This window comes from Pseudonaja textilis, chromosome Z (genome assembly GCF_049901715.1).
Source record: "Pseudonaja textilis isolate UNSWEBS1 chromosome Z, rPseTex1.2, whole genome shotgun sequence".
In the NCBI taxonomy this organism is placed as follows: domain Eukaryota; kingdom Metazoa; phylum Chordata; class Lepidosauria; order Squamata; family Elapidae; genus Pseudonaja; species Pseudonaja textilis.
This window is the reverse complement of record NC_142008.1, coordinates 88,062,374-88,088,356: the sequence shown is the minus strand read 5'-3', so window position 1 is coordinate 88,088,356 and position 25,983 is coordinate 88,062,374. Positions and strand designations below refer to the sequence as shown.

General features: G+C 38.8%; 1 protein-coding gene across 2 annotated transcripts; it reads right to left on the bottom strand.

Moving 5' to 3' along the window:
- Positions 1-12,403: 12,403 nt before the first annotated feature.
- LOC113447859 (B-cell antigen receptor complex-associated protein beta chain) lies at positions 12,404-24,261 on the bottom strand. 2 transcript variants are annotated; one of them, XM_087915422.1, is made up of 6 exons: positions 24,085-24,261; positions 21,002-21,036; positions 19,985-20,288; positions 14,962-15,080; positions 13,677-13,718; positions 12,404-13,181 (listed from the first exon to the last, which is right to left on the bottom strand). In XM_087915422.1, the coding sequence occupies exons 1-6, from the start codon at positions 24,152-24,154 to the stop codon at positions 13,083-13,085; spliced, it is 669 nt and encodes a 222-aa protein (XP_087771548.1). In that variant the 5' UTR covers positions 24,155-24,261; the 3' UTR covers positions 12,404-13,082. The 2 variants fall into 2 exon arrangements, with proteins under 2 accessions (XP_087771548.1, XP_026574084.1); XM_026718299.2 differs by having other exon boundaries at positions 19,985-20,269; positions 20,986-21,036; positions 24,085-24,259.
- Positions 24,262-25,983: the final 1,722 nt, after the last annotated feature.

Sequence of the window (25,983 nt, the reverse complement as noted above, 5' to 3'; positions counted from 1 at the left end):
TGTCCCCCCACATAACAGTCATTTTTGTTGGGAATATGACATACTGAAATTTAACTTTTAACTTCTTTGCTGTGTTGAAGAACCAGAAAAACTTCAAAGGATGGTTAATTTTGGATGTGTGGGCCTGTGTTGCTTATACAGTATTAGCTTATACATGATATTTGCCTAGTTTGGGATTATTCAATTGACATTGTCCTTCTCCTTATTTCTGTATCACTTGTAATCTGTGGTCATGTTACAGTCAATGCCATTAGGATAAGACCAACGGATTCCTCTGTATTTCTAATTGCTGTTTAGAAACACACAGCCCTTATTTAGTGTTTGTGCGCTAAATACTTCATGCCTTTTACCACAGTCAGGGTTTTTTTTAGTAGATTTTAATTTTGACTATCTTTTATACTGTATAGTATATGTTGCTGCCTCTTTGTCCATCATTTTTTAAAAACAAAATTTACTCCTTCCTGGTTATCTATCTTGACATAGTTGCCATCATTTTTGGTGTTTTTATTTTAATTATTATATTAGGGATTTTGATTTTTTTTTTCTTACTAGAAATGCCTACCCTGTACACTGCACTTTTTGTGAGCTGTTTTCCACTGCACTTTTTGTGAGCTGTTTTCCACTGCACCTTTTGTGAGCTGTTGTTAGCTTTTTTTAAATGAAAGTTCTGTATATTTGGTCCCCAATACTGTTGCTCCAAACTTCTTAGGCTTTTATTTATCATTATTTTCTTTTTAATGATGCTGAAAGGGCATATTTTGTTTGCCCTTTAACATCAAGGTGGGGGATTATTGGGGGCACATGACATGGATTTTGTAACTTGTTAACTAACATAGCTACTTTGTATTACAATTTGACTTATTCTATCTTTTTCAAAATGATGTTCAGGCTCATTACGACTGGAAAGTAAGAAAACTGTATGGATTGATTGATAGCTTTTAACATTCCTAAACTGAAAAGAGAAACTTGCTGGAGACTATATCCTGATAAGACTGGCTTGCCTCATTGTGAACTCCAAACAACCATATTATAATTTATGCTTCTTCTGACATAATCTCATTTTAGTGAACATGTGTGATATTATGGCATGCAAATATGCAACACGTTTGACTACATGAAACTGATTTCTTATGCAAAGGGGATGTTACTTTTATCTTGTCCAATCAACTTACATAAATGCAACTTAACTTGCATTTTCCTTGTTGTGTTAATTGTAAAAAGGGAAGTAAAATTGGTCTCAAAACTATCGGGGGGGTGGGATTCATTTTTTTTAACAACCGGTTCTGTGGGCATGGCTTAGTTGGTGGGCATGGCTTGGTGGTCATGTTACTGGCTGGGCGTGGCCACCTCAACATCACTCACATCGAGACACGCATCTCCTCGCCTGGCCTTTCGTGAGTGTGGGGATGCTGCAACAGTTGTAAGTGTGAAAAATGGTCATAAGTCACTTTTTTCAATGGTTGCTCCACACAAGCAAAGTACCAGCAAAGGAGGGGAAAACAAACTCCAGAGAAGTTCCTGAGACAGGAAGTCTAGTCCTGCTAAGAATGTAATAAGGGTTAACAGAGAGGCAGTTTCTATAAGCAACACCAGAATGTTTCCTTCCTGCCTTCCTTACAGGATTAGGCCAGTAATTTCTTCTAACAACTGATTCTCCCAATTGCTTAGAATGTTAACAACCGGTTCTAGCGAATAGGTGTGAACTGGTAGAATCCCACCCCTGAAGCTATCCCTTTTCATAGGGAGATCCCAATTTATTAGAGTACCCAAATAAACTGCTTTTAAATGATCATCCAATTCAGTTGCTTATTGGGAAAGTAAATTGAGGAAGAACCTTGGGCAGATTTGGCTATAGTGCTTTAACAGAGGTTTCCCTTAAGATCCAGTCATTGGTATATAGAGAGAAGAGCAAGGGAGAGCACAGACAACCCTTAGGGACTCTATGCTAATTCCCAGAAACTAGAGATAATGTTCTCTAGATTCGCCTGCTGCTTCCTTCCTGTCACAAAACTGACAATCCACCTACAAATATGAATAATTTTTAATATAGTTAATACAGATAAAGATAACCCATACAAACAAAAGGCTTCCATAATATTTAAAAGTGGGAACAGGTCCTGAAACAAAAGTTTAAGAAACACTGAACTCAAGTGATCTTTGCCATCTTAGTTCCATGCTGGGCCTGGAAACCAAAAAGAAAGGAATATATTTAATCTACAATAATTATTAAACACATCTGGATTCTGAGAATGCCTCTTAAGGAGGGGTGCATTGCAGCCTCCTTGGGTATCCTCTCCTAAAGTAACTCAATAACAACTTCATAGATCTAGTTAATCATGCCTTTTCGTGCTCCCCCTTGCAGGAACCAAGAGAGTTGTTGGAAGAAATTTCCTTCTGGGTTCAGTTCCAAGTGAGGAAAAAGACACTGGAAACATGGAGGCTGTTTGGAAGGTTTAATAGTGGACAGGATCACATGGCCTGGAGCTCCAGAGTGAAAAGGAAGGATGATCACATGCTTCATGGTGAAGGAAGAGATCAAGAAGGGGCTGAGGTTCTGAGAGTGCCTAGGTTTTATAAACTTTGCTGGGATTTGAATTGGAGCTTGTATTCTGATTGGTTGTCAGATTCCTATGAGGCCATGCAGAGGCAACTCTGTAGACTGTCCTGAGTTCCAAGCTTGGTTGAGGCTTGCTGGATGATAATGCACTGAAAGGGCTTTTAAGCAATTGCTATAGCTTTACCTGGAGATCTTTGTCATGTAAAGTATTTTGGCCCAGGCCTTAATGGCCCACCCATTAACAAAGATGCTTCTGAGGTGAGTTTCTGCTTCTGAGTTTCTACTCTTTTTAGAGGAAATATTCTGCCTTTTTAATATTTCCCAGGGCATTTCATTTTTCTAGGAGAGAGGTGGGTGCTAACTTCCTACAGGATCAAAGGTTGAACCCACAAGTGATAGGATCATGTTAGAAAGCATCTTTTTCAGAGGTCAAAAGGAATTCCAGACAATATGGCCAGATGCTGCTCCAATCGTCTTCATGGATTCCACCCATCAAGAATCTGAGAAAGTTTATTGTGGAATCTAGCAAATAGACCTGGTTCCATTAATCAGACAGAAGAATAATCACTATTTTAAACCTCACTGATACTGCTTGACTTCAGCAGAGGTTACACAAAACGTCTTGAAGGAGGTTGGTATGCTCCTCTTCTTAAAATGTGCTCTCAAAATCCAGCAGTGTTTAATAATTATTATGGATTAAATATTTTTCTGTTTGATTTTCTGTTTCAGATGGCAAAGGTCTCTCTAGTTCAGTGTTTCTTGAACTTTTGTTTCACGACCTGTTCCCGTTTTTAAGCTTTTTGTTTATATGGGTTATATTTATCTGTATTCACTATATTTTAAAAAAATTCATATTTATGAGTCTGCTCTAAACATGACTAAGCCAATGTCTAACTTTTTGTATACATTTTTTGTACTTAGTCCTTAAACAATTTATTATTCCTTTCCAAAATATTAGGCAGTACTGAAGAATGGAACACTATTGCTTTAAATAACTAAATTAAATATCTGGTTAAGCAGGAGTCAGTCGTGTCCGCTACTTCAGAGGCTAGTTTGAGCCTCATCATGTGGGACATAACACAAGTCTGCCTCTGAATGAGCCCAGTATGTGTTTCCTTTATACTGGTGGTTGGGCTTGAAGGCTGCAGTGGGCTTTGGATGATTTGGAGGGTCTTCCTTCCTTCCATATCTTTTTTCTATTTGTTGTTGCACAATTCAATTTCCATTCATTTTCCTCTTTAATTTTCAAAAGCAGAGAGTCAGAAGAAGTTCAAAATAGGTGCCGAGGGACTACTCTTTGTTACTTACCTGTATCATGGTGGAAGAGACTTGCTAATTCTCCATAGACCAATGACAATTGGACAATCTCTTGTCCCTCCTGGAGTTAACTGAGGATTGTAGGCAATGTTAAAAATAAGGGTGGGGGTGTATAATTTTCTTATCTGAGATCCCCAGGATTCTGTCTCTACAGGGACTGTTGTGACTGATGGTCATTGATAGCCTTGTGCTCCCTTATCTGTCTTTCAGTTGGCATAAAACAGGCTCTGGGTTTGGCTGGTTCAGGACAACTTAAGTTCTCACAGACTGGAAGAAAAAGTGGGACATTGACTTTTAAACGGAGCTGAATTTGAATCCCAGCTTTGAAATTCATTACAAATTGAAAAATACTGAGAGGTAGAAGCAGACTAGAAAAGGCACAGTAGGCAAAACTGAAACTGAATTATGAAAATTAACTTTTCGACTCTGTGGTTTTGTCTGTGCATGAAGCTGCTTCCCCCAGTCCCTCTGCTTCACACATCCATTTTTTATTTCTGAGAAGAGGAGATATTTAGCTATGCTTTGTAAAAAAACAGGAAGTAAATGGTTCCAGTCAGTAATTTGCAGAAAACATGCCCAAAGAGTATGAAATTGAGCATCCCTGAAACAGTTAAAAGGACATATGGGACATGTCTTGATAATAACTGTATACATGTTTTATATGTGGAATATGGGTTCGAATTGCCACTTTCTTGATGTGAAGAGTATTGAGTGGTAGGGTAACCTTAGCAAGTATGAAAATATTATACAGGGTTAGTTATGGACTTTATCAGGTCAAGTAATGGAAAAATTGCTTGCAATATCTTCTGCCTCAAGCATTCACTGGAAACGCTTGATCTGGATGAGGGAACAAGAGACACATATTGTTTTGGAGGAAGGGTTAAATTTGCAAAATATCACAACACAAACTCTGGCCCTTAGAGATTAACAGATTAAGAAATAATCTTGTGTGCAGCATGAGTACAAAAGGTGTAGCTTGTGTTATGACTTCACAATAAGCCTTTCACTATTTTTGTATTGGAAATAGATGTCTATGCAAACACGGTTCCATTTTGGGCAGCAAAATACCTCTGCCCAGGTCAGTTTTTAGCAGGTCCATTTTGAGCAGCAAAATACTTTTGCCCAGGTTGGTTTTTAGCAAAGCCTCTGTGCTTGCCAACAGTGACTAGGTCTCTATTTCAAACATCTATAGAGATTCTCAGTCATCCAGTTCATGGTTATCTCAAAGCTGCTTTTTCTTTTTCTTTTTTAAATAAACTTTATTAGTTTTACTTTTTAAAAAACAACAACAACACAGCTACAAATTATATACAACAAAAAGACGAACAGGTCTTGGCAGAGGCCAAGAGGGAAAGAGAGGAAAAGCTTGAGAGGAAAGAGGGAAAGGGAGGGGAAGTGGGGGGGAAAGTGGGGAAAACAAAAGTAGAGAAAACACTTACAATAAAACCATATTTTTGTGACTGTCTGTAAGGTCTTTTCTTCTTCCAAACTATCGTCGGCAGTGCTTTTCTTTATCTCTGCCTCGGAGGCCTCGGCCTTAGTTTTCTTAGAGGTGATCTATCTTTGATTAAGCCAAATGTACAAAGGATTCCAATTGCTATAATAGGTTGAAGATTCTTTATTTTTAATGCTTGGGTTAGTTTGTCCATTTCGCGCATTGTAAAATTTTCTGAATAACCATAAGTTCAGTGGGGATAGAGGGTAGTTTCCAGCACTGGGCAAATGCCAGTCTGGCAGCGTTAAGATATGGATTGTAATATACTTGATTTTTGGATATTTGTTTATCAAAAATTCCTAGAAGAAAGGACTCTGGTTTGTACTCAGTTTGTTCCATGGTTATTTCCTCTAGCCAGTGCCTAATTTTTGCCAGTACTTCTGGGTTTCCTTGCATGACCACCACATGTGGAAGAAGGTACCTTCTATGTATTGACATTTCCAACACTTGGGGCTCGTGTTGGGGTGCATCTTCGCCAATCTCGAAGGGGGCAGGTGCCATCTATAAAACATTTTATATAAGTTTTCTTTATAAGCTGCTGATTTCGTGATCTTAATGTTCCTGTTCCAGATCTTTTCCCATTCTGCTAGGGTAATGCTTCTACCCACATTTCTGCTCCACGCAATCATATTTCCCTTGACAATTTCTTGTTCTAGTTCTGTTTCTAATAAATATTTGTAAAATTTAGATATATTTTTTTTACTTGGTCCTAGTAGAATTTTGTCTAGAGTCTGTAATTTATTGTAGATTCCAAATTCCTTAATGTCTTGTTTGTATTTACTATGAATTTGAAGGTACACCCACTGATCAATTATAAATCCTCGCTCTTGTAGTTCTTGTTGTGTTTTCAACTTTCCTTGTGGGTCTAATAAATTTTCGTACTTAATCATTTTGGTTATATCCAGATTATTAGGGTGTACTATCGCTTCCATTGGAGATAGCCAAATCGGTATTTTTAGATAAAGTTTTTACGTACTTTTTTTCCAATTAGTTAATAAAGAGTCCCTGATAAGATGCCTATGGAAATATGATTGCCTGGGTTTCCCAGATTCCCACAAAAGGCATGCCATCCTTTCTGCATATCGTGGCCTTCTAATACTAGTGTTCTTTTGTTGGTTAGGTTTACCCAATCCTTTATCCATAGTAGGGTGGCTGCCGTGTGATATATTTCCCAGTTTGGCAAGGCTAACCCTCCTCTGCTTTTCAGATCTTGTAGGGCTTTTTACGTTAATCCTAGCTTTTTCCCCTGCCAAATGAAATTCAATGTTATCTTGTTTAGTTCCATAAAAATTTTTTATTTAGTTTGATTGGAATTGTCTGGAATAAATATAGAAATTTTGGCAGAATATTCATCTTAATCAAAGCAATCCTGCCCAATAAGGAAAGTTGTAAATTGCTCCAGAAATCTAAGTCTTTCTTAGATTGTTGGAGAAGTTTGTCATAATTGTTTTCTTTTAACGATTTGCTTTGTGGAGTTAGCCAAATTCCTAAGTATTTAATTTTTTTTGTCACTTGTATTCCATTGTTGTCTCTAGCTCTTTATTCTGGTCTCCTGTTAAATTTTTAGTCATTAATTTTGTTTTTCCCTGTTTATTTTAAATCCATGACTTCTCCAAATCGTTTCTAGTTCTTCTAATAAGTTGTGTCCTTTTTCTATGGGCTCCTCCAGAAAAAAACCAAATCATCAGCGAAAGCCTGTACTTTATATTCTTCTGATTTGATCCTCAAACCTCTAATTCTCAAATTTTGCCTAATGTACGTCAGAAGAGATTCTAGGCGAATATGAAAAGCAGAGGGGAGAGGGCAACCCTGTCTTACCCCTTTTTCTATTTTTATCGGGCCAGTTTGTTCCCCATTTATTAGAATGTTTGCCTGTTGAGTGTGGTAAATTGTAGTGATGACATTTTCAAATCTGGTGCCAAGATTCATATTATATATTTTTGAATTAAGAAATGCCAATTTAAATTATCGAATGCTTTTTCAGCATCCAAGAACATAAATGCAAATTGTTTTTCGGGTGGGCTTCATAGTATTCTGAAATGTCTATCACTGTTCTTAAATTATTCTTAATTTGTCGAAATGGGAAAATCCGTTTTGATCTTCATGGATATAAGTGTTTAAAACCTGTTTTAATCTATTGGCTATTATAGAAGATAATAATTTGTAATCTGCATTCAGGAGCGAAATTGGTCTATAATTATTAATAAGTCTGTGGTCTAGGTCCTCCTTCGGGATCAGCGAAATTAAGGCTCCCCTCCACGAGTCCGGCATCTTGGCTGCTAAGAGTACCTCATTAAATACATCCAGCATCAGTGGTCCAATTTGTTCTATGATAATTTTGTAAAGTTCTACCGGTATTCCGTCCGGTCCTGGTGCTTTATTGTTACTTTGCTTCTCTATTGCTGACTTCAGTTCGGACCATGTTATATTTTGGTTTAATAATTCTATCTCTTCCTCTCCAATTGCTTTATCATTCGCTTCCTCCAGGTATTTCATTATTTTATCCTCAGAGACTTCTTCTTTTTGTATAATTTCCCAAAGTAATTAAAATGATCTCTTTTTTCTTCTCTATCTCCTCATGCATATTGCCCCCTCGTCCATTAATTGGTGTATCAATCTTTTTTTCTTTCGTTTTCTTAAGTTTGTGGGCTAACCATCTCCTGGCTTGTTTGCATGCTCAAAGTAGATTTGTTTAGTCATTTTCAGAGTAATCTCCAATTTTTCTTGTTCCAGTAAATTTAGTTTGTGTTTAGTTGTTATTAACTGGTTCTGTATTCTTTGGTTTTGGGGTTCTTTTGTAATTGGGTTTCTAAATCCTTAATTTCTTGTTGTAGGTTACTTTGTTGGGCATACTTTCTTTTATTTCTCATAGCATTGTAAGAGATTGTTATTCCTCTTATAAATGCCTTTAATGTGTCCCATATATTTTGTTTTGAAGTTAGATCATTATTATTTTCCTTTAAGAAGAAGTTCAGTTCTTCTTTCAGTTTATTAGTATATTCTTCTTCTTTTATTAAATGAGTGTTAAAAGTCCATCTTTTCTTTGGTTTTCTTCTACCCCTCCAGGTTATTTGAATTGGGTTGTGGTCAGCCCAGTCATTTGGTAAGATTTCACTATCTTTGATTTCATTAATTAATTCACCGTTTATCCAAGCCATATCTATTCTTGTCCAAATTTTGTGTGGGTTAGAATAATAAGTAAACTGTTCTTTTTGGGATTTAATTTTCTCCAGATATCTACCAGATTCATTTCATTCAACATATCCTTACATGGCTTAGAAATTCTCTATTTCCTTTTTTGTTCTTACTTCTATTACTATGATCCTTCCGGTAGTCAGCAATAGAGTTAAAATCGCCAATCAGAATAATATTACCATTTTCAAATTCTGTTATTTTTTGATGGAGATGTTTAAAAATTTACCTTGATCATCATTTGGGGCATAGATTACTACCAGTAAGAGTGTAATGCCATTAATCGAGATTTGTACCACCAGAGTTCTTCCTACAGGTCGCCCAGATTAACTCCGCTTTTAAGTCATCTCTCACATAGATTGCAATACCTTTCTTTTTGTGTTTATCTGCTGGTGCTGTAAATAATTTTCCCAGTTTCGGACAATCTAGGAATTTCTCCTCACTTTTCCTAATGTGTGTTTCTTGTATGCAAATTATATCAACATTTTGTTTTATTAGTTTGGTTAGAATCCTTTTCCTTTTAGCTCTTGAATTTAGGCCGTTTATATTAATGGAAAGAATTTTCCTTCCTTCGTCCATTTACTTAAGTCTGCCTCGCTTTTTGTCTCGTAACTCTCGGCTCTCTTCTTGTGGTTGATATGGAGTTGTTTCTTCTCTTTCTCGTTGTAAGTTGTCTTTCCCTTGAATTTGGACAGATCTTTCTTCTTTGTTCCTGTATGTTACGATCTTCCTGCATATTCCTTTGGATTTTCTCCCTAGTGAGTTGATCCTCCATGGTTGTTAGCTGTTCTAGGAAGTTTTGTGCTTGTTCTATTGAGTCTATTTTAATTTTTCTTCCCTTCCACGATATTAGCATCCCTTCTGGGATTAGCCATTTAAATGAGATTTCATTTTTATTTAAGTAATTGGCTAAAAATTTATATTCTTGCCTTATGGCCCTTACTTTTCTTGGAATCTGCTTGAGAATTATGATCTCTTTGCCCTTATATAATATTCTCTCATCTCTGGCCTTTCTATGTATTAGGTCTCTCATGCATCTTCTTGAAAAGCGAATATGGATCTCCCTTGGGCAATTGTGACGCCTTGCATAACTGGTATTCACCCTATAGATTTCATCAAATTCCTTGAGTAAGTCATCTTTCTCTTCAACTAGTTCAGCCAACAAACCTGCCATTAATTGTTCTAATTCTTCATTTTTGGATTCCTCCATGTTTTGGAACCTTAAGTATGCAGCTGCTCTGTCCATCTCAAGTTGGACCAAGGAATCTTCCATTTCTCTATTAACATTTTTGAAATCTTCCTCAGTCCTTTCTAGGTTCCTCTCCGCTTGTTCCGTCCTCTTCTCTATTTCTTTTATTTTTAATTCAGTTCTTTCCATGGCCAATTGCATTGTCCCAACCCTATCTTCAACTCTCTGTATATCTGCTCTCATCTCCTCTTTTAATTTACCCATTTCTTCCTTCAGTTCGCTAATATCTGCTCTGGTCTCATTATGATTCCTAATCATAATCTCCTGCATTCTAGACATTGATTCTTGCATTGATTCTTGCAGGGATAATAATGTCGCTTGTAGGTTGGCATTAGTAACAGTCGTTGTTTTTCTCTACCAAGGTCTCTTCTATAGTTTTCTGCATTGTTGGGGAGGCAGTTGCCAGAGTTGTCATCAAGGTCTGGTTGTTCTTCCTTCCTGTTTTCAGGGCCGTGGTTGTTGTGGAAGTCATCTCTGATAAGATTTGTTTTTGCAATTGGACAATGTTAAGAATATTATCCCAAATCACCATTCGATGTAATGGCCCTTTGAGTGTGATTACAAATCTATTTGCTAAGCTTACACACCAGATAATTTTAGGTCTCTTTCTTCGGCCCAATCTGTCATTCAGGCAAATTAAATTCCAATTCAATAGAGAGTTATCAGATACTATACAATACTATACAATAGATGCTATACAATAGAATGTAATCAAATAATATATATTATGTATTATGTATTATTCTCTATATTAAATTCAAATACCAGAGTTAATTGTATTTTACCCCTAATAAATCATACTTGTTTAAAGCATACAACCAACTTTAGAATATCTCACTCTATATATACTTTTGTCCTATAGTGTATATTAATATTTAAGATTCCATTTTATCTGAGACACCCCTATTAACAGTCCTTAAAATTTTTATATATCCAAGAGAGTCTAATCTGTAAACCCTAATAACTGTAACAAGCAGTTTGCCTTTATACTTGTATTTTTAACTATTATAGAAAAAAAAGGAAAGAACAAAAAGAAAGGGAGAGAGAGAAAGAATGCAGGAGGAAAGGGGTCTTTTCAATTTTAGGGAATCACAAAGCACGTATCTGTAGGATTAGTTCCATAGAAAAACAAGTCTGAGTTGGGGCTGGCGTTTTAGTCTTATAGTCTCTCCTCCTGGGCGCACCAAGGAAGCAGGGGGAGGAAGTGCTGACTAATTGCTGTCTGCGATCAGCGAACAGTCTTGGCCAGGCTTCCGTCTGTCTCTTCTTCTTCCCTCCTCTTCTTCCCTTCTGCCAGCAATTGTCAATCCACAGTCACTTTGGGCATCCACCTCAGATCGATCACTTTAAAAATCAGTTTGTAGGCAATAATGCTAAAAGGAAAGGATCTTGCATATAAAAGTCAGTGCGTCGTTATCTGGCTCTCTACCTCTCGCTCTGCCCTCCTTCGCAGCTAAAATCCTCTCCTAGTCTTCTAGCCTTCCCACGCGCTGATCCGAGATGGCAATCCACTCCCGAGCTTCTTAAATTCCCCACGCCTTTTTCTCTTCTCGGCAACGCTCCAATCCACACTTTCAAACTGCTTTTCTAGCCGCTTGTCTCCAGCTTCCCCCACTGTTACTCACAATGAAACAGGGAGAATCAGACCGATCTCTCTCACGGCTTTGTAGTCCTTCTGCCCTTTTCTGCTCAGACCCTTCAGGCAGTCACTTTTTGCTTCGTCAGTTCAGTGGCAGACCGGACTTTGGAGCCGCCATTAGCTGGCAGCTGGCTCAATCGCGCTGGTCTCAGAGGCTCTTCCTTCGTTGCTGGGGAGTTGCCTACCCCCAAACAGCAACCCGGGGTCTTCTATTCTGACACGAAGCTCTACGGGTTTTGTGTATCCACTGGGATCCTCCAACGCAGAAGAGGTGTTCGAAAGCCCCAGCTGGGCTTCTCCACCTCTGGACGTCCCTGTCCTGCCACCGAAAGCTGTTTTTTCAAGAGGCTTGAAGAGGCGGGATTTTCTAACTTTTCTTTGAAGATGTTTCACTTCTCATCCAAGAAGCTTCTTCAGCTCTGAAGAGAGAGCTGAAGAAGCTTCTTGGATGAGAAGCTAAATAATATCAAAGGAAAACCAGAAAGACCAGTTGCTTCTTGAATAAGAACCTTTGGGTCTCTACTTCAAAAAGGGTTTTAAAAAAATACTTTGGCTTTTGAAATGCAACCTCTGAAGGTTTTCCCACGGACACATGTGTTCACCTAGGAATGAAAACCTCTGTACCCTTACCCTACATAGTATATCATTCTTCCAACCTGGTGCTTTAAAGATATATTTGGATTAAACTCTTGTGAGATTCACCCAGATTTGGCAACTGAAAATGCTGATTGTTTAAAATCAACCCAGCAGGAGGACACTTGGAGCTGCCAAAGACCCAAAACATAATTAGTTACAAATCTGTTGTTCACTGTCCAGATGGGAAATGTGACTTCTAAGAAATTGCTTATGCATATTAACCTAAAAATGTTTCATCTTCAGATTTCTGTACTGAAGAAATTTGAAAACACAATTTTTAATGTTTCTGGAACAAAGAAGTAATATGCTACCTCAAAGTTTGGGAAAAAAAGATTACTAGTAAACATTTTTTTATTATTTTGAAAAGTTCAGCATATATGTTTGAAATTCTTTCATAAGGATGCTAGAGACTTTTTAAAAACATGAGCCTAAAAATCCTAACTGCAAAACTGTAAATCTCAGTAGGAAAGATTGTGTCCTATATAGCTAATATATTCCAGATATTCTCACCATAGCCATCTTGGGAAGGAATTCTGAGAGTAGTCCCAGACCATCTGGAGGGTCCTGGGTTAAAGAAGCTGAAGTAATGGGATGTTAGATACTAGTTTATCAGATTCAGTCCTCTTTGCCGGCAGTTGGGAATGAGAGCAGGAAACTGCTCTATTAATTAAAAGATGCCATTTGGGGAAGGGAATGCCAAGCAAACTCAAGTCCAAAAGCCCATCTAGTCACAAATTCATTCATCTTCTCAGCTCTTTTTGCTTCCATTTTTATGGTGTGCTCAAATTGTCTCTGTCTCCCTTCTCCCCGTTTGAATGACTTTGATTCAACCGTCCCAAGGAATCTGGTGGATACTGCTTTTTAGTGGTTTCTAGCAGATCAGCTGCAAGCAAGAGATAAGCACATTTTTAAAGCTTCTCTAGAGTGGAATTTTTACAGGGGATCCTGGTTGCCCCAAGAATGGGTATCCCTTTGGTTAAAGTCAGCTGCTGGCTTTTTATTCTTCACATGGATGTTCCCCCAAATCCCACTTCTCTGGTCTGTCTTGGTAAACACCAATGTCTTCATACGTATCGACTAGTTCAACCGTCAGCCCCTGTAGAAGAAGAAAAATGGAACCACCCAATGAACGGAAAGTGTGCAAGCCAAGGCAACAAAGCGCTTTGTTTGTGGTGGGGAGAGTTAGAAACATGCTGTCCAACTCAATTTTGTTCTTTCTGCATGCTGGTAAAAGAACTGCTCCAAAAATGTCCTACAGGGACATAAAAGGAATCCTCCTCAATGAGACAAAAGGCCCATCCAGTCCAGTTCTTGACTAGCAGATTGTTCAGCCAGACGTCAAGAATGAAAGAAACTGACTTCTGAACTAGATCCATAATCCATCCAAGACAGAATTATTTGTTAAACTGGCAGTGGTTCCCCAGAGTTCCAGATAGGGTTTTTCTGGAGAAGAAGGGAATTCAAGATTTCTACGTATAAATAGACACTCCAGTTCTCTGGCCTGAAGACATCAGGCAAGCATGGAATATGAAGAGAAATGCCTACTATTTTAGTGTAGTTAAGACTAAGAATATCTCACTCTGTTGCTTACCTCGTAAGTATGTTCCTCCCCGGAGGCATCTTTTCTGTCACCCTAAAGAGATAGAGATATATAATCAAACTTGAATTAGCTTGACATTTCTTCTGACAATCATTTGAGACCCATTGGCTATGCATTCCTGATCCTTTTTTAAAAAAATTCTTGCTGAACTTATTTATCCAATAATTGTAATGTTTAATTAAATATACCATATTTAGAAAAACATGATTAATGGACAACAGAAAATGCTGACTAATTTGAGAAGATCCTTTCAGATGAAATGTGATGATTTGAAAGAGAAGTTGTTTCTTGGTCTCTGTGCTCACTTTATGGTAATGTCTGGTTTTGAAATATTTGAGATTGTTTCTGAAGTCCATTTGATTATGGGCAAACCCAGGAAAACATTATGTTCACCATCTGCTTTGTAAGGTCCTCTTACGCTACCTTCCAGCTTGGGCTTTGTGTTCATATTTTTCACAGAATATATGCTTCATCCTAAGAAATGTACCTGATTTTACCTCAGCCCATTATCTCAGCTTCTTTTTGGAGGATTTGTTTCAGTGTCTGTTCATGATGGGAACTGTAGTCCAGTTACTCTAGAGGATCAGGCTATGGCATCCATAAGCGTGAGTGAGTGAGGTGAGGTGGGGGGAATCCATGGTTAGAGAAACAAGCTCAAAAGCAGGAGCTTTCTCAGCCTTCTTTAGCAGATTTGAGTTTGCTCAATTTGTTGCTTCTGAAGGCAATGATCTTCAGATAATCAGTTGCCAGTTTGTATGTTACTGAAGTATTTCAAGTGTTTTCTCATTTATTTGTTCATATTTTATATTTGTTCATTCATATAGCAGAACATGAAACAAGAATCAAAATCATGTCAGATATATTATTGTGCTGGTGCTATGTACCAGTGAAACATTCCCAAACATCCTCCAGAAGAGCCAGACCTTAATAGCTCTCCAGAATGAAAATACGAAAGAGCCCACCCTTGTATCTGGAGTCAACCGTTCTAGAGGAAAGGGGCTGAGAGTAGGAAGGTGCACCCTCAGATACTTGCTAGTGGCATTTCCTTGGGGTTGAATCTGCATGAAAGCCCCCACCCCCACTCCTAGATTGCACCTTGAGAAAGCAGTCCCACTGTCTTGAACTATATTCCTGCAGCGCTTCAAAATGCCCCAAAGTCCATCTCTTACTCAGGAAGAAACCACCCACGTGCACTCATATCAGAAATCGCCATTATAATCTTGTGGTCAGTCAAGCCCCCAACTGAACTGCTATTATGAATGTTCCACTCACTCACCTTCCCTTGGGTTAGGAACACAGGTATGCTCACAAAAAGGACAAGAAGAATTGTCTGGATTAAAATGATAGCATCTTTCACGTTGTGACGACTTTGCACTTGCTCATAGGTGCTGATACCTTCAAAACAACAAGATGAACCCACTTTACTTCTGTGCTTTGCTTATCATAACATGATTGTGTACCCCTCTATCCCAGGACTACATTGACAGAAATACCCAATTCTGACCACTGTTTTCATTTCCATCTTTGGAATAAAAATAGTCCTGTACTATACCAGGACAGAATTCAAATCCTGTGATGCAATTTAGGTGCCACATGTGTGTACCTAAATATCCTTAGCTTGTATAACATTTCAATTGTAAGGGATGTAAATTTAGGAAAGAATATGGAGATTTTGAAAGAGATCAGATATCTTCCAGGTTCTACTGCCTGCAGAGACAAGGGATGTATTTTTAAGATAGTCAAGAATGCTAGTAAGGACTGTGATTTTGATGCTATTGTACATCTTGGCACCAATGATCTGCCTTAAAAAGATGTATTTTCTGTGCAAAATGATTTCCAGAGCTTGGGGAAGGAACTTAGTAGGATAGGCTTTAGGCTTATCTTTTTAGAGGTTTTACCGGTATATAAGGAACAAAAAGGAAAAGGCCAGTGTATAGTGAAGTTCAATGTGTGGCTAAAGAAGAGGTGTAAAAGGGAAGGCTTTGGTTATATTAATCACAATGTCTGCAGCTGGTCCAATGAAAAACTGTACAAAAATTGATGAAAACTGCCTGGAATGCATTTGGGTCAATGTAAAGGGGGAGGGAATGACACTACCATAGGTGTATAATATAGGCCACCCAACCAAACAGAGGAAATAGATGAACATTTTGCTAGTCAGTTAACTGAGGAAGCACACCACAATAGTAATGGGAGATTTAATCTACCCTGACATCAACTGGAAGACAACTCTGCACCAAGTGAAAGATCAAACAGGTCCCTGACAAACCTAGCAGACAACTTTGTGTCCCAAAAAGTAGAGAAGGGAACTAGGGGATCAGCCATATTGGACTTAATTCTCACTAACAGAGATGAAATGATAGAAGGTGTTGAAGCTACAGGAACCTTGGGGTGGGGGTGATCATGCAATATTGGAATTCAGCGTTATGCAAGCACAAGCACTAGAACAAAGTCAAACTAGAGCCTTGGATTTTAAGAGAGCTAATTTCAATAAACTTGGAGCTTGGGAAGGATTCCATGGATAGAATCCTCAAGGGAAAAACAAATCAAGAAGCTTGGAAAATTTTTGAAAATTGAGATTATAAAAGCCTAGTCTAGCACAATACCAATGAAGAAGAAAAATAATAGCTCTCAAAAGAAACCAGCATGGCTGCACCAAGAACTTGAAGGACAAAAAGGACAAGTATAAAAATGGAAAGAGGGGTACATAAGGCAGAATATCAACAAATAGCCCAAGCCTCCAAAGATGAAGTGAGGAAAGCTAAGGATCACAATGAACAAAGGATTGCAACAAAAGTAAAAGAAAAATAACAAAAAAACTTCTTCCAATATGTTAAAAACAAGAAAAAAGTCAAGGATACAATTGGTCCATTGCTTGGAGAAAGTGGCAAGAAGGTGACAAGCAACAGGGAGAAAGCAGAGCTACTTAACTCATTTTTTGCATCTATCTTTACACAAAGGGAAAAAAAACAGTCCAATCTATCAAAACAGCACCACAAAAAACAGATCAGGAACACAAATTAAAATAGGGAAGAAAATTGTAAGGGAGTACCAGTCTAGACGAGTTCAAATCACCAGGAACAGGTAGAATGCACCTCAAGGTTCTGAAGGAACTGGCAGATGTGATCTCAGAACCACTGAACTATATCTTTCAAAGATCCTGGAGCACTGAGGAACTGCCAGATGTAGTTCCCATATTCAAAATAGGGGGGAAAAATAGATCCAGGAAACTACAGATCCATCAGCCTGACCTCAATACCAAGGAATATTCTGGAAAAGATAATCAAACAATGAATCAGTGAACACCTAGAAGCAAACAAAATAATAAGCAAAAGCTAACATGGCTTTGTCAAAAAAGAGATTGTCATGCCCCTGGTGGAGTCTGACTCTGAGGAAGAGGAGGAACAGCCAACAGGGAGTGGGAGTGTGGCTCCAGAGGTGGTGGAGGAAGCTGGGGAAGGGCAGAGGGCTGCTGAGCAGTCAGAGGAGGATCCTGGCCCATCCCCTATCCATCCTAGGTCACACAGGGAAGAGAGGATCAAGGAAAAGCAAGGAGATTACCATGATCCTTCTCATGGCTTGCAGGTGGGACCTATGTATATAAGTTTGCAACTGCGCAGTTAGAATTGCTGAAGTCAATTAGTGTTTACCTTGAAAGAGGTTTATCTTTGCTGGCATTCTTCCCATAGACTTTTCTCAGTTATTTTCCTGGAGTTTATAATTAGTTATCTTGGCTTGCTTCAGAACTCTCATCAATGCGGTTTGTTTTGGTTTTTTGTTTGCCTCATTATTTATTTTTGTGACTTTAAACTGTGGCTAATAAAACAGTGAAGTTAAGTTGAAGGCTTTACTGGACTTTAATATATGTTTTGGGTTTTGGGTTGTTTTCAGAGACTACGGGTCATCACACTGATCATAACAGATTAATCTTATTGCATTCTTTGACAAAATTACAAATGACAAAATTAGTGGACCAGAAGAATGCTGTTGATATAATTTACTTGGACTTCAGTAAGGCATTTGACAAAGTAGATCATAACCTACTACTAGATAAAATAGAAAAATGTGGATTAGATAGCATCACCACCAGATGAATTTGTAACTGGCTGACCAACCGCAGTCAAAATGCAGTCCTCAATGGAACTGCATCTACATGGAGGGAGGTATGCAGTAGGCCAGCCCAGGGCTCTGTTTTAGACCCAGGACTCTTCAACATATTCAGCAATGATTTGGATGAGGAGATAGATAGGGAACTCATCAAATTTTCAGACAACACCAAGCTAGCAGGAATAGCCAACACTCCAGAGGATAGGCTTAAGATACAGAAGGATCTTAACAGACTTGAACATTGGGCGCTATCTAACAAAATTAAATTCAGTGGTGAAACATCTATTTAAATATGAGCCAGCAGTGTGCTGTAACTGCCAAAAAAGCCAATACAGTTCTAAGGCTGCATTGACAGAGAGAGATGAGAGAGAGGTGGGGGGGAGTGGGAGAAAGAGAGATGAGAAAGAAAGAGATGAGAGATGAAAGGGAGAGATGAGAGAGAGAGATGAGAAAGAAAGAGGGGGAGAAAGAGGAATGAGGGAGAGAAAGAGGGAGAAAGAGATGAGAGAGAGAGAAAGATGAGAGATGTGGGAGAGAGGGAGAAAGAGGAGAGAGAGGAGAGAAAGGGAGATGTGTATGTGTGTGTGAGAGAGAGTCAGAGACAGAGAGACAGAGATAACTGTTTAAAAGAATATAAAGGGAGCCACAAAACTTGGGTAGGTGTGGGTGGAGGGGGTCATGTGACTGTCAAATTGACTAGGCCCACTGTAATTTTATGGATCCCTGTGTTTTCTTTTTTGTGGGAAATGGGTACAAATGACTCTTTGAGTGTTTAAGTTTTCAGACCCCTGCTCTAGGAAGAGCAACAAAGATGATTAGGGGACTGTAGGCTGAAACATAAAAAGAACAGTTTCTGGGATTGGATATATAGATATAGATATAGATTAGATATAGATATAGATATAGATATGTATGTATGTATGTATGTATATCTTAATGAAAAGAAAGATTAGGGGTGACATGATAGCAATGTTCAATATCTCAGGGATTGCCACAAAGAAGAGAGGGTCAAGGGGGTCAATCTATTCTCCAAAGCACCTGAGGGCAGGACAAGAAGCAATGGGTGGAAACTAATCAAGGGAGTGAAGAAACCTAGAACCAAGGAGAAATTTCCTGATAGAATTAATCAGTGGAACAACTTGCCTCCAGAAGTTGTGAATGTTCCAACATTGGAAGTTTTTAAGAAGAGATTGGACAACCATTTTTCTGCAATGATGTAGGATTTCCTGCCTAAGCAGGGGGTTGAATTAGAAGACCTCCCAAGGTCCCTTTCAACTATTCTATTCTATTCTATTCTATTCTATTCTATTCTATTCTATTCTATTCTATTCTATTCCATTCCATTCCACTCCACTCCACTCCACTCTATTCTATTTATTTTTGTCAATTGCTTACAAGATAACAGGTATAAGTAAAAGCATAGTTATTAATAAATAAATAGATATAAGAAAAATAAAAAAATAAAATAAACAATAGGACAGGGACGGTAGGCACGTTGGTGCACTTATGCACGCCCCCTACAGACCTCTTAGGAAAGGGGTGAGGTCAATAGTAGATAGTCTAAGGTTAAAGTTTGTGGGGTTTGTGGAAGAAACCACAGAGTCAGGAAGAGTATTTCAGACATTGATCACTCTGTTGCTGAAGTTGTATTTCCTGCAATCAAGTTTGGTGCGATTAACCTTGAGTTTGTATCTATTGTTTGCTCTTGTGTTGTTATGGTTGAAGTATTCATTGACAGGTAAGTCATTGCACTGTATGATTTTATATACCATACTTAGATTGGACCAAAGGCGGCATAGTTCTAGGTTTTCTAGGTCTAGAATTTCGAGTCTAGTGGCATAAGATATTCTGCAACAAGTAGAGGGGTGGAAAACTCTTCTTGTGAAATATTTCTGGACTTTCTCAACTGTTAATATCAGATAAGTAATGTGGGTTCCAGACTGATGAGCTGTATTCAAGTATTGGTCTAGCAAATGTTTTGTATGCTCTAGTTATTTTTTTCTTTACCAGAGAAAAAGCTACGTCTCTAGCTACAACAGGCTGCCAGTATGAACAGAGTCCCAGATATTAGCTGGTACATTATTCTCTGGGAACAGAATATGTGGCCTTGTGCCAAGAAGTATTGTCTATACATAGTAATACCTAAACATGTAGCATCAAAGAGGGCAATATTTAGAAGATTAAAAATTTACCCATGACTTTGAGTTCAGTACCACATGATGGCTTCAGTACGTCCCGGTTCATACAATGGTAGACACCATTGTCAGTGTGCTGGAGTTTGTTGATCTGCATCATTACCAGTGACGCATTTCTGGTCACATGGACTCTGGAGCTGTTCCTGATCTCCTGGTATTTGTCCTGCTCACTCTCTTTATACCAACTTGCCAGAGAGCCAAAAGAACAGCTAAGAGAAATTCGGGCTCCCCCTCTTGCAGCAATGAAACGTGTATTGATCACATTAATGAAACTGATTGTATCTGTGTAAAAGAAAAAAAGCTCACAATAAGGAGAGAAAGGCGGAGAGCAGATGGAAAAGAAGGGTAAATATCTTTACTGGACTTTCTACCAATGTTCTCCAGCCAGGTTCCCTCTAGAAATGCTGCATTTCTGGGCTCATTACATGCAGCCAGTACCTTTGGAAAGTTCCATGGGGGAGAGCTAGTTTCGATTGGGATACATGTTTCATTTGTGCCTTCATTCATCTATAGAGCACAGTAGATTGGGACTCCTAACCTATTTTGCTTTGTCTTAACCCTGGAGCGAGACTGACAGGTAGAGCAGGGAACCGGATAGTGTCAGGCATGGGCTGGTCCTTTCTCAGTCCAGGCTGGCTTTTGGGGATTTGAAGGACTCATCCTCTTACAGAGTCCGTCTCTTTGGATGAAAAGGTAGCCAGAAGTGGAAGAGAAGGTATTGGCAAGGCCTTTTAACCAAACACAGTACAGGTGGAAATACAGGCCTTAGTTTGGTCCACTGACAAAGAGCCAAAGGTCCATAAGGGCCCCCAGTGACCTGAAATAAATTGAACATTGGATTCTTTTACAAAAGCTAAATTGTTCCCAAAATAGCAGCTCTGGTTGCACTCAAAATCAGGCAATCATTTTACAAGTAACAAATAACACAACCTTGGAAAAAAGGATGCTTCAAGAATTAGGAACTGGAAGAGAATATTATCTTGAAAGTACACATATACCTTGTTTTTGAGAAACATTTCTTTCCGTAGAAGCTTTGGTGATTGTCATACCTGGGGAAAGAGGAAAAATGCTCTGGAAAACAGCTACTTTAACCATTCAACTAAAATTGAAATTAGTGCTGTTTGATTTTTTTTCCTGTCTTCTGTGCCTTCAAGGAAAATGATCTAAACAAACGGAGAGAAAGAATGAAGCAACATTTCCCTCCCCAAATTCTCTCAGTTTTGATGCTGGATATGCTTTCAGTAGTTTTTGGGTATGGAAATGATTGGTGAAGTTGAATATTTTGGATATTAGACCCAAAGATTCAGCGGGTCCAACCAGTGTTCACTGGCAAAGGCTACAAGAGTGGCTATAAATTGGTGTTTGGCAAGGTATAACACGAAGACTTAGTGCATCCCCCAAGGGAGATAAATATGTGGCCATGTTAACATGCTTCCCTTCAGCCCTTGAGCTGCCAGAAAAGTATACTGACATCCATTGTCCTGCCCCGACAGACAAGCCCTGTTCTGATTCAGAAAGCAGGGTGGCAAGTGTCCTCTTTACAGTTTCAGCGTGGAACAAGATAAAAAGCGGATACGTGGATTCTCCTGGTTTCATTTCCATGACCCTCACAGAGCATTATTATTGCTTAATAATAGTCAAGGTTAGGTGACCTCAAGATTTTCTGAACCACCAAAGCTGAAGTGGGATTTCCCATGTTCTCTGAAATAAGCTTTGCTATCAGCACAATGTCGCATACGTACCTTAATGACAATTAAGCTGACAATTCAGAAATGGGGGTGAAGGTCAGGTGTCTATCTGGGCACATTGTCTGAAGTGGCTGATGGGGATATATGTCATATGATGAGGACAGAGTGCTTGAAATCATAGTTCCTCTTTCATCCCAGGTCCCCTGCATGGTGTGTTGGCAGCCCAGTTAACAGAACATACACATGGTGGGGGCTAAAACGAGTGATCGACCGTCAGCAGGTCAAACATAATCGTGTGCTGGCTGACAGTCCTCCAGTTTTTCCACTTCAGTCCTTGCTACCTCAACCTTCATGGTCATGAAGAGGGGAACTGGGTCAGCAAGTCTGCAGGGGTGGCAGCAGGTTTTTCATGGATATGGGAGATGTCCTCCCTGTAGCTCAGATACTGCAGGCAACCCAGAAAATTGGCAGGTGCTGAAGAGGGGGAGGGCTGAGTAGAACTGAATAGTACTTCTTATGAACCGTGGCCACCCATAGAGGTTTCAGCAGCAAAATCATTGAATGGCCTGCCTTTCGGCCCCCATTGATAGGCACTGCAGAACAGCAAAAGCACTCCGTGGGCAATTTTATCACTCAAGCCCATATCAACCTCTATCCATTCCATGGACACTTGCACCATCTAATGCATGGGATCAGGTGAGATTGTTGTGCCATCTCATGGACAGAGGACAGCATGTTAAACTGACTGTCTGGATATGCTACCCTGAGAAAAGCAAGTGGCTGAATGAGATTAAGTGATATCTGAATCCAGAACTGAAGATCTGCAAGGAAGTTTTGCAGACTAGAGTGTTTATACCTTTGAAGATAAGGGAGCCTCTAATCTGTCCCTTACATTTCTGACTTTCTATGTTTTCACGACTCACTGCCTATTTCCCACAATGGTACATTTGCAAATTGTATTTTCTTAACCACGATTTACTGATAAACTGCAATTCAATGGATTCATTGCATGTATTAAGCCAAAATCCAGCTAACTATATTATGGCTTAGTATGATCTGTAAACCTAGCCATTGTCTGGGTTCATGTATCATGCTAAGCCATAATGTTATTTGATTTTGCCTTAGTGTATTAGGTGAATCCAACAACTGTGGTTTATTCGATAAACCATGATTAAATAAAACATGAGCTAGTGTGATGTGTTAATAAACTTCATAACAATCTTTCTAAAACAGTATATTCTTTTCATGGACTAACTATTTTTTAAATTATTACAGGAAACAATATAATAATATTCACTTTTCACTTATTGTTATTTGATCATGCTTTAGACATGCTTTTTCAGTATGAGTTGGGAGTTAAAGATCCCACCTGTTATCCTTAATCTCTGCCCAGGAAGATGAAATCTGGCCAATTCTAGTTGTGCATTTACTAAAAGGTAAAATGTTCAATGCCAGGTAGCTTGAATCCAATTTTATTATTAGGTTGAAATGCAAGGCTTACTTGGAAGGAAGTTCTTTATGCACTTAAAAAAACAGTGCCAGCTTCTTTCCCCATTTAAAGCAGCTGGACAGGAAGTGTTGCAGTTCTGGTAACACAGCCCAATGAACACGGTTATCTTTCCTGCTTCTGTGAAATTTCCCCTCAACAACTCTGGGCGTGTGTGGGTGGGAGAGGTAGGAGGGAAATGAAGAAGGTCCTGTGCTCTTTCTTAGACATTTCCATCTCCCACCAAAATTCCCAAGTAATATCTCCACCAGCAAGAAAAAATACTGTCTTTGTAAAATGTGGATTCAGGTGTTTAGTTACATTTTTGTAAAGCTTAATTTCTAAAATAAAATATGCCCAGTAATTTAGAGAAGCCATTATCTCTTATTTAGTTCAGTATTGCTTTTATTGAATTCTCAGAAGAATTTTCTGCTGATCCCTCTATTAATCTGGTTTTATTTTGCCCCTCCCCTTCTCTCTCTTGGTACTTTTTCCTCCAATCTCTCAGAATAACTGGAAAAGGAACCTCTGTCTCTTCCAAGTGGGTTTCAGGTGGTGCATCTTGTTTATTCATAAATCAAATCTTCACCTGGGATCCAACTCTCAGCCTTCTATGAATTTAGACCAGACTCCTCAACATAGTATTTGCTTTAACCATTAGCAGTACCAATCTTAGTCAACATGCAGTGTGGAAATTCTAGTGCTAGCTTCTGAATGGCATCAATTTAGAAAAGCCAATGAACGTAGTTTCTATTTATCTATTTGCTCATTTAGGCCCTACCATTCAACCCAAAAGACAACCAAATTAGACTCATGAGAGAAAGGGGGAAACACATAAAAAAGTCAACTAACATCATTAAGCTGCCTAGGACTTTAAATCATTTTAAGCAATGGATGTGGCCACAGGAGATGAAAAACCATACCTGTGACTACGAGCAAGAGCCCCAGGGTGGCTCCAAAGTCCCTGCAAATCCAGAAGGAACATGCTGCCATAGCTGAGCAAAAGCTGAGATGGAAGGAAGGTATCTTGGACTGGATTCAATCGGAGGTTTGCGGAAAAGCCTTCAGCCCTCTATTTCTTCTTTCTTTTGACAAAGGGCTGAGGCTCCTGGGCTGTTTCCTGTCCATGTAAATTCAGCTGCCATGGTACAGTCCCTTGGGTGACTTCTTGGCAAGGGAGAGCTTTCAACAGGGTGCAGTTGGTACATGCTGAACACTTTTATTGGCAAGAACCTAACTTAGTGACTGGTTCTCCCATAGAAAGTGGGGGAAGTTATTCTGGTTCACCACCATTTCTCTTCTTGAGGATATTGTGCTTGGAATTGTCTTATTTTATTTATACCATGCTGTTCCTTTCCAAAGACTCTAGAACAATATACAAAAGCAAATCACAACTAAGAACAATAAGCAACAGAAAGAAGAACAGTAATTGAGTACAAAAGTTGAAAATAATTAATTATGGCTAACACACAGTTATCCTTTTGACCATGTAAAGGCTTTTCCTTCCCCAGGAGAAAATCTATATTTGCTGAACTGAATTCATGCTGACCATTGAATATGGCAGTGAATGCATTTATCCAGCTAGACAGATCCCAGCAGCTGTCCACTGGATGGACTCCTGGGCATGAAAACAAACCTTTTGAATCAGAGAATGAGTGCTGCTTAACTCCTTCTCTGGGTACCAGAGATATTTCTGAAAACTCCCCAAAAGGAGATGAGGGGAAAAGGTGTGTCTGATAGGGCACTCCAATTCAACGTCTGGCTATTCTCCATGAATGCAGCTATCATTTATGAAGTTGTTCCAGTAAAAGAGAGTTGTCATGGATGTTGCGGCAGACGGATGGAAAAGATTCCATTATTTGTTTCTTTCTATAAACTTCAGATTGGTGGCTTCTTCCTTCCTACATAGAATTCACAGAATGGGAATTTCCCTCCCTCCTGGCTGTTCCTATGGCCATCCCATAGTGGTAGCTGGGCCTCTGCATTTTACTAGGGAGAAGTAAACAGGTCCCTGCAAGGCAACTCTTATCCATACCTGATGCTGATCAGGGCTGTCTGCAAAAGGGTCAGCTTGACATGCACACATAGCAGCCCACACAACTAGATTTTATCTTTAAATTTATCAGCCCCTAGACATTGCAAATAGGGTATTTTGTTCTTTCTCCAAATTCAACACTTTGGGATTATAAGTATAACTAACAGTGAATTGAGTGAATTGAGAACTACAACTCATGGGGAATTGGTGGGCCTTGTGGATTGCAAATATTAATTACTGATAGAAGAAAAACAATCAGTTGCAAAGAATTGGATGGATTGGATGGATTATAAAAGTTATAACAGTGGGAAATTGGAAGGGAAAGACGTGCTTTCTCCTTGGTTTATCAAAATAGTGGGAACGGGATTAGTGTGGTGTATTTTGCTAAATTAAGTTTTAAATCCACTTGATTAATAGATATAAGCAGAAATGGCAAGTAATCCAAATCTAACTAGGAAAGAAAAGATCTGCACCATCTTCTACTACATCATCTGCAGCATCAAGCCCATAAAATTAAAGGTCCATAGAACATATGCTGCAATTAGAAAAATCAAATTCATTTCAAAAAGACATGAAGATGATGTTTCAATCCCTACAGGAGGCCATAATAAAATATCACAATGAGGTGAAAAGTAAGTTGGGAGAGGTGAAAGAAAAAATACATAATATGGAAAAATACATAAAAGAGTAGGGAATTTCTACAAATGATAGCAAAAATGAGCAAAAGATTGAGATAATAGAAGAAAAATCAGAGCAAGCAGAAGGAAAAAATGAAGGAAATGAATCA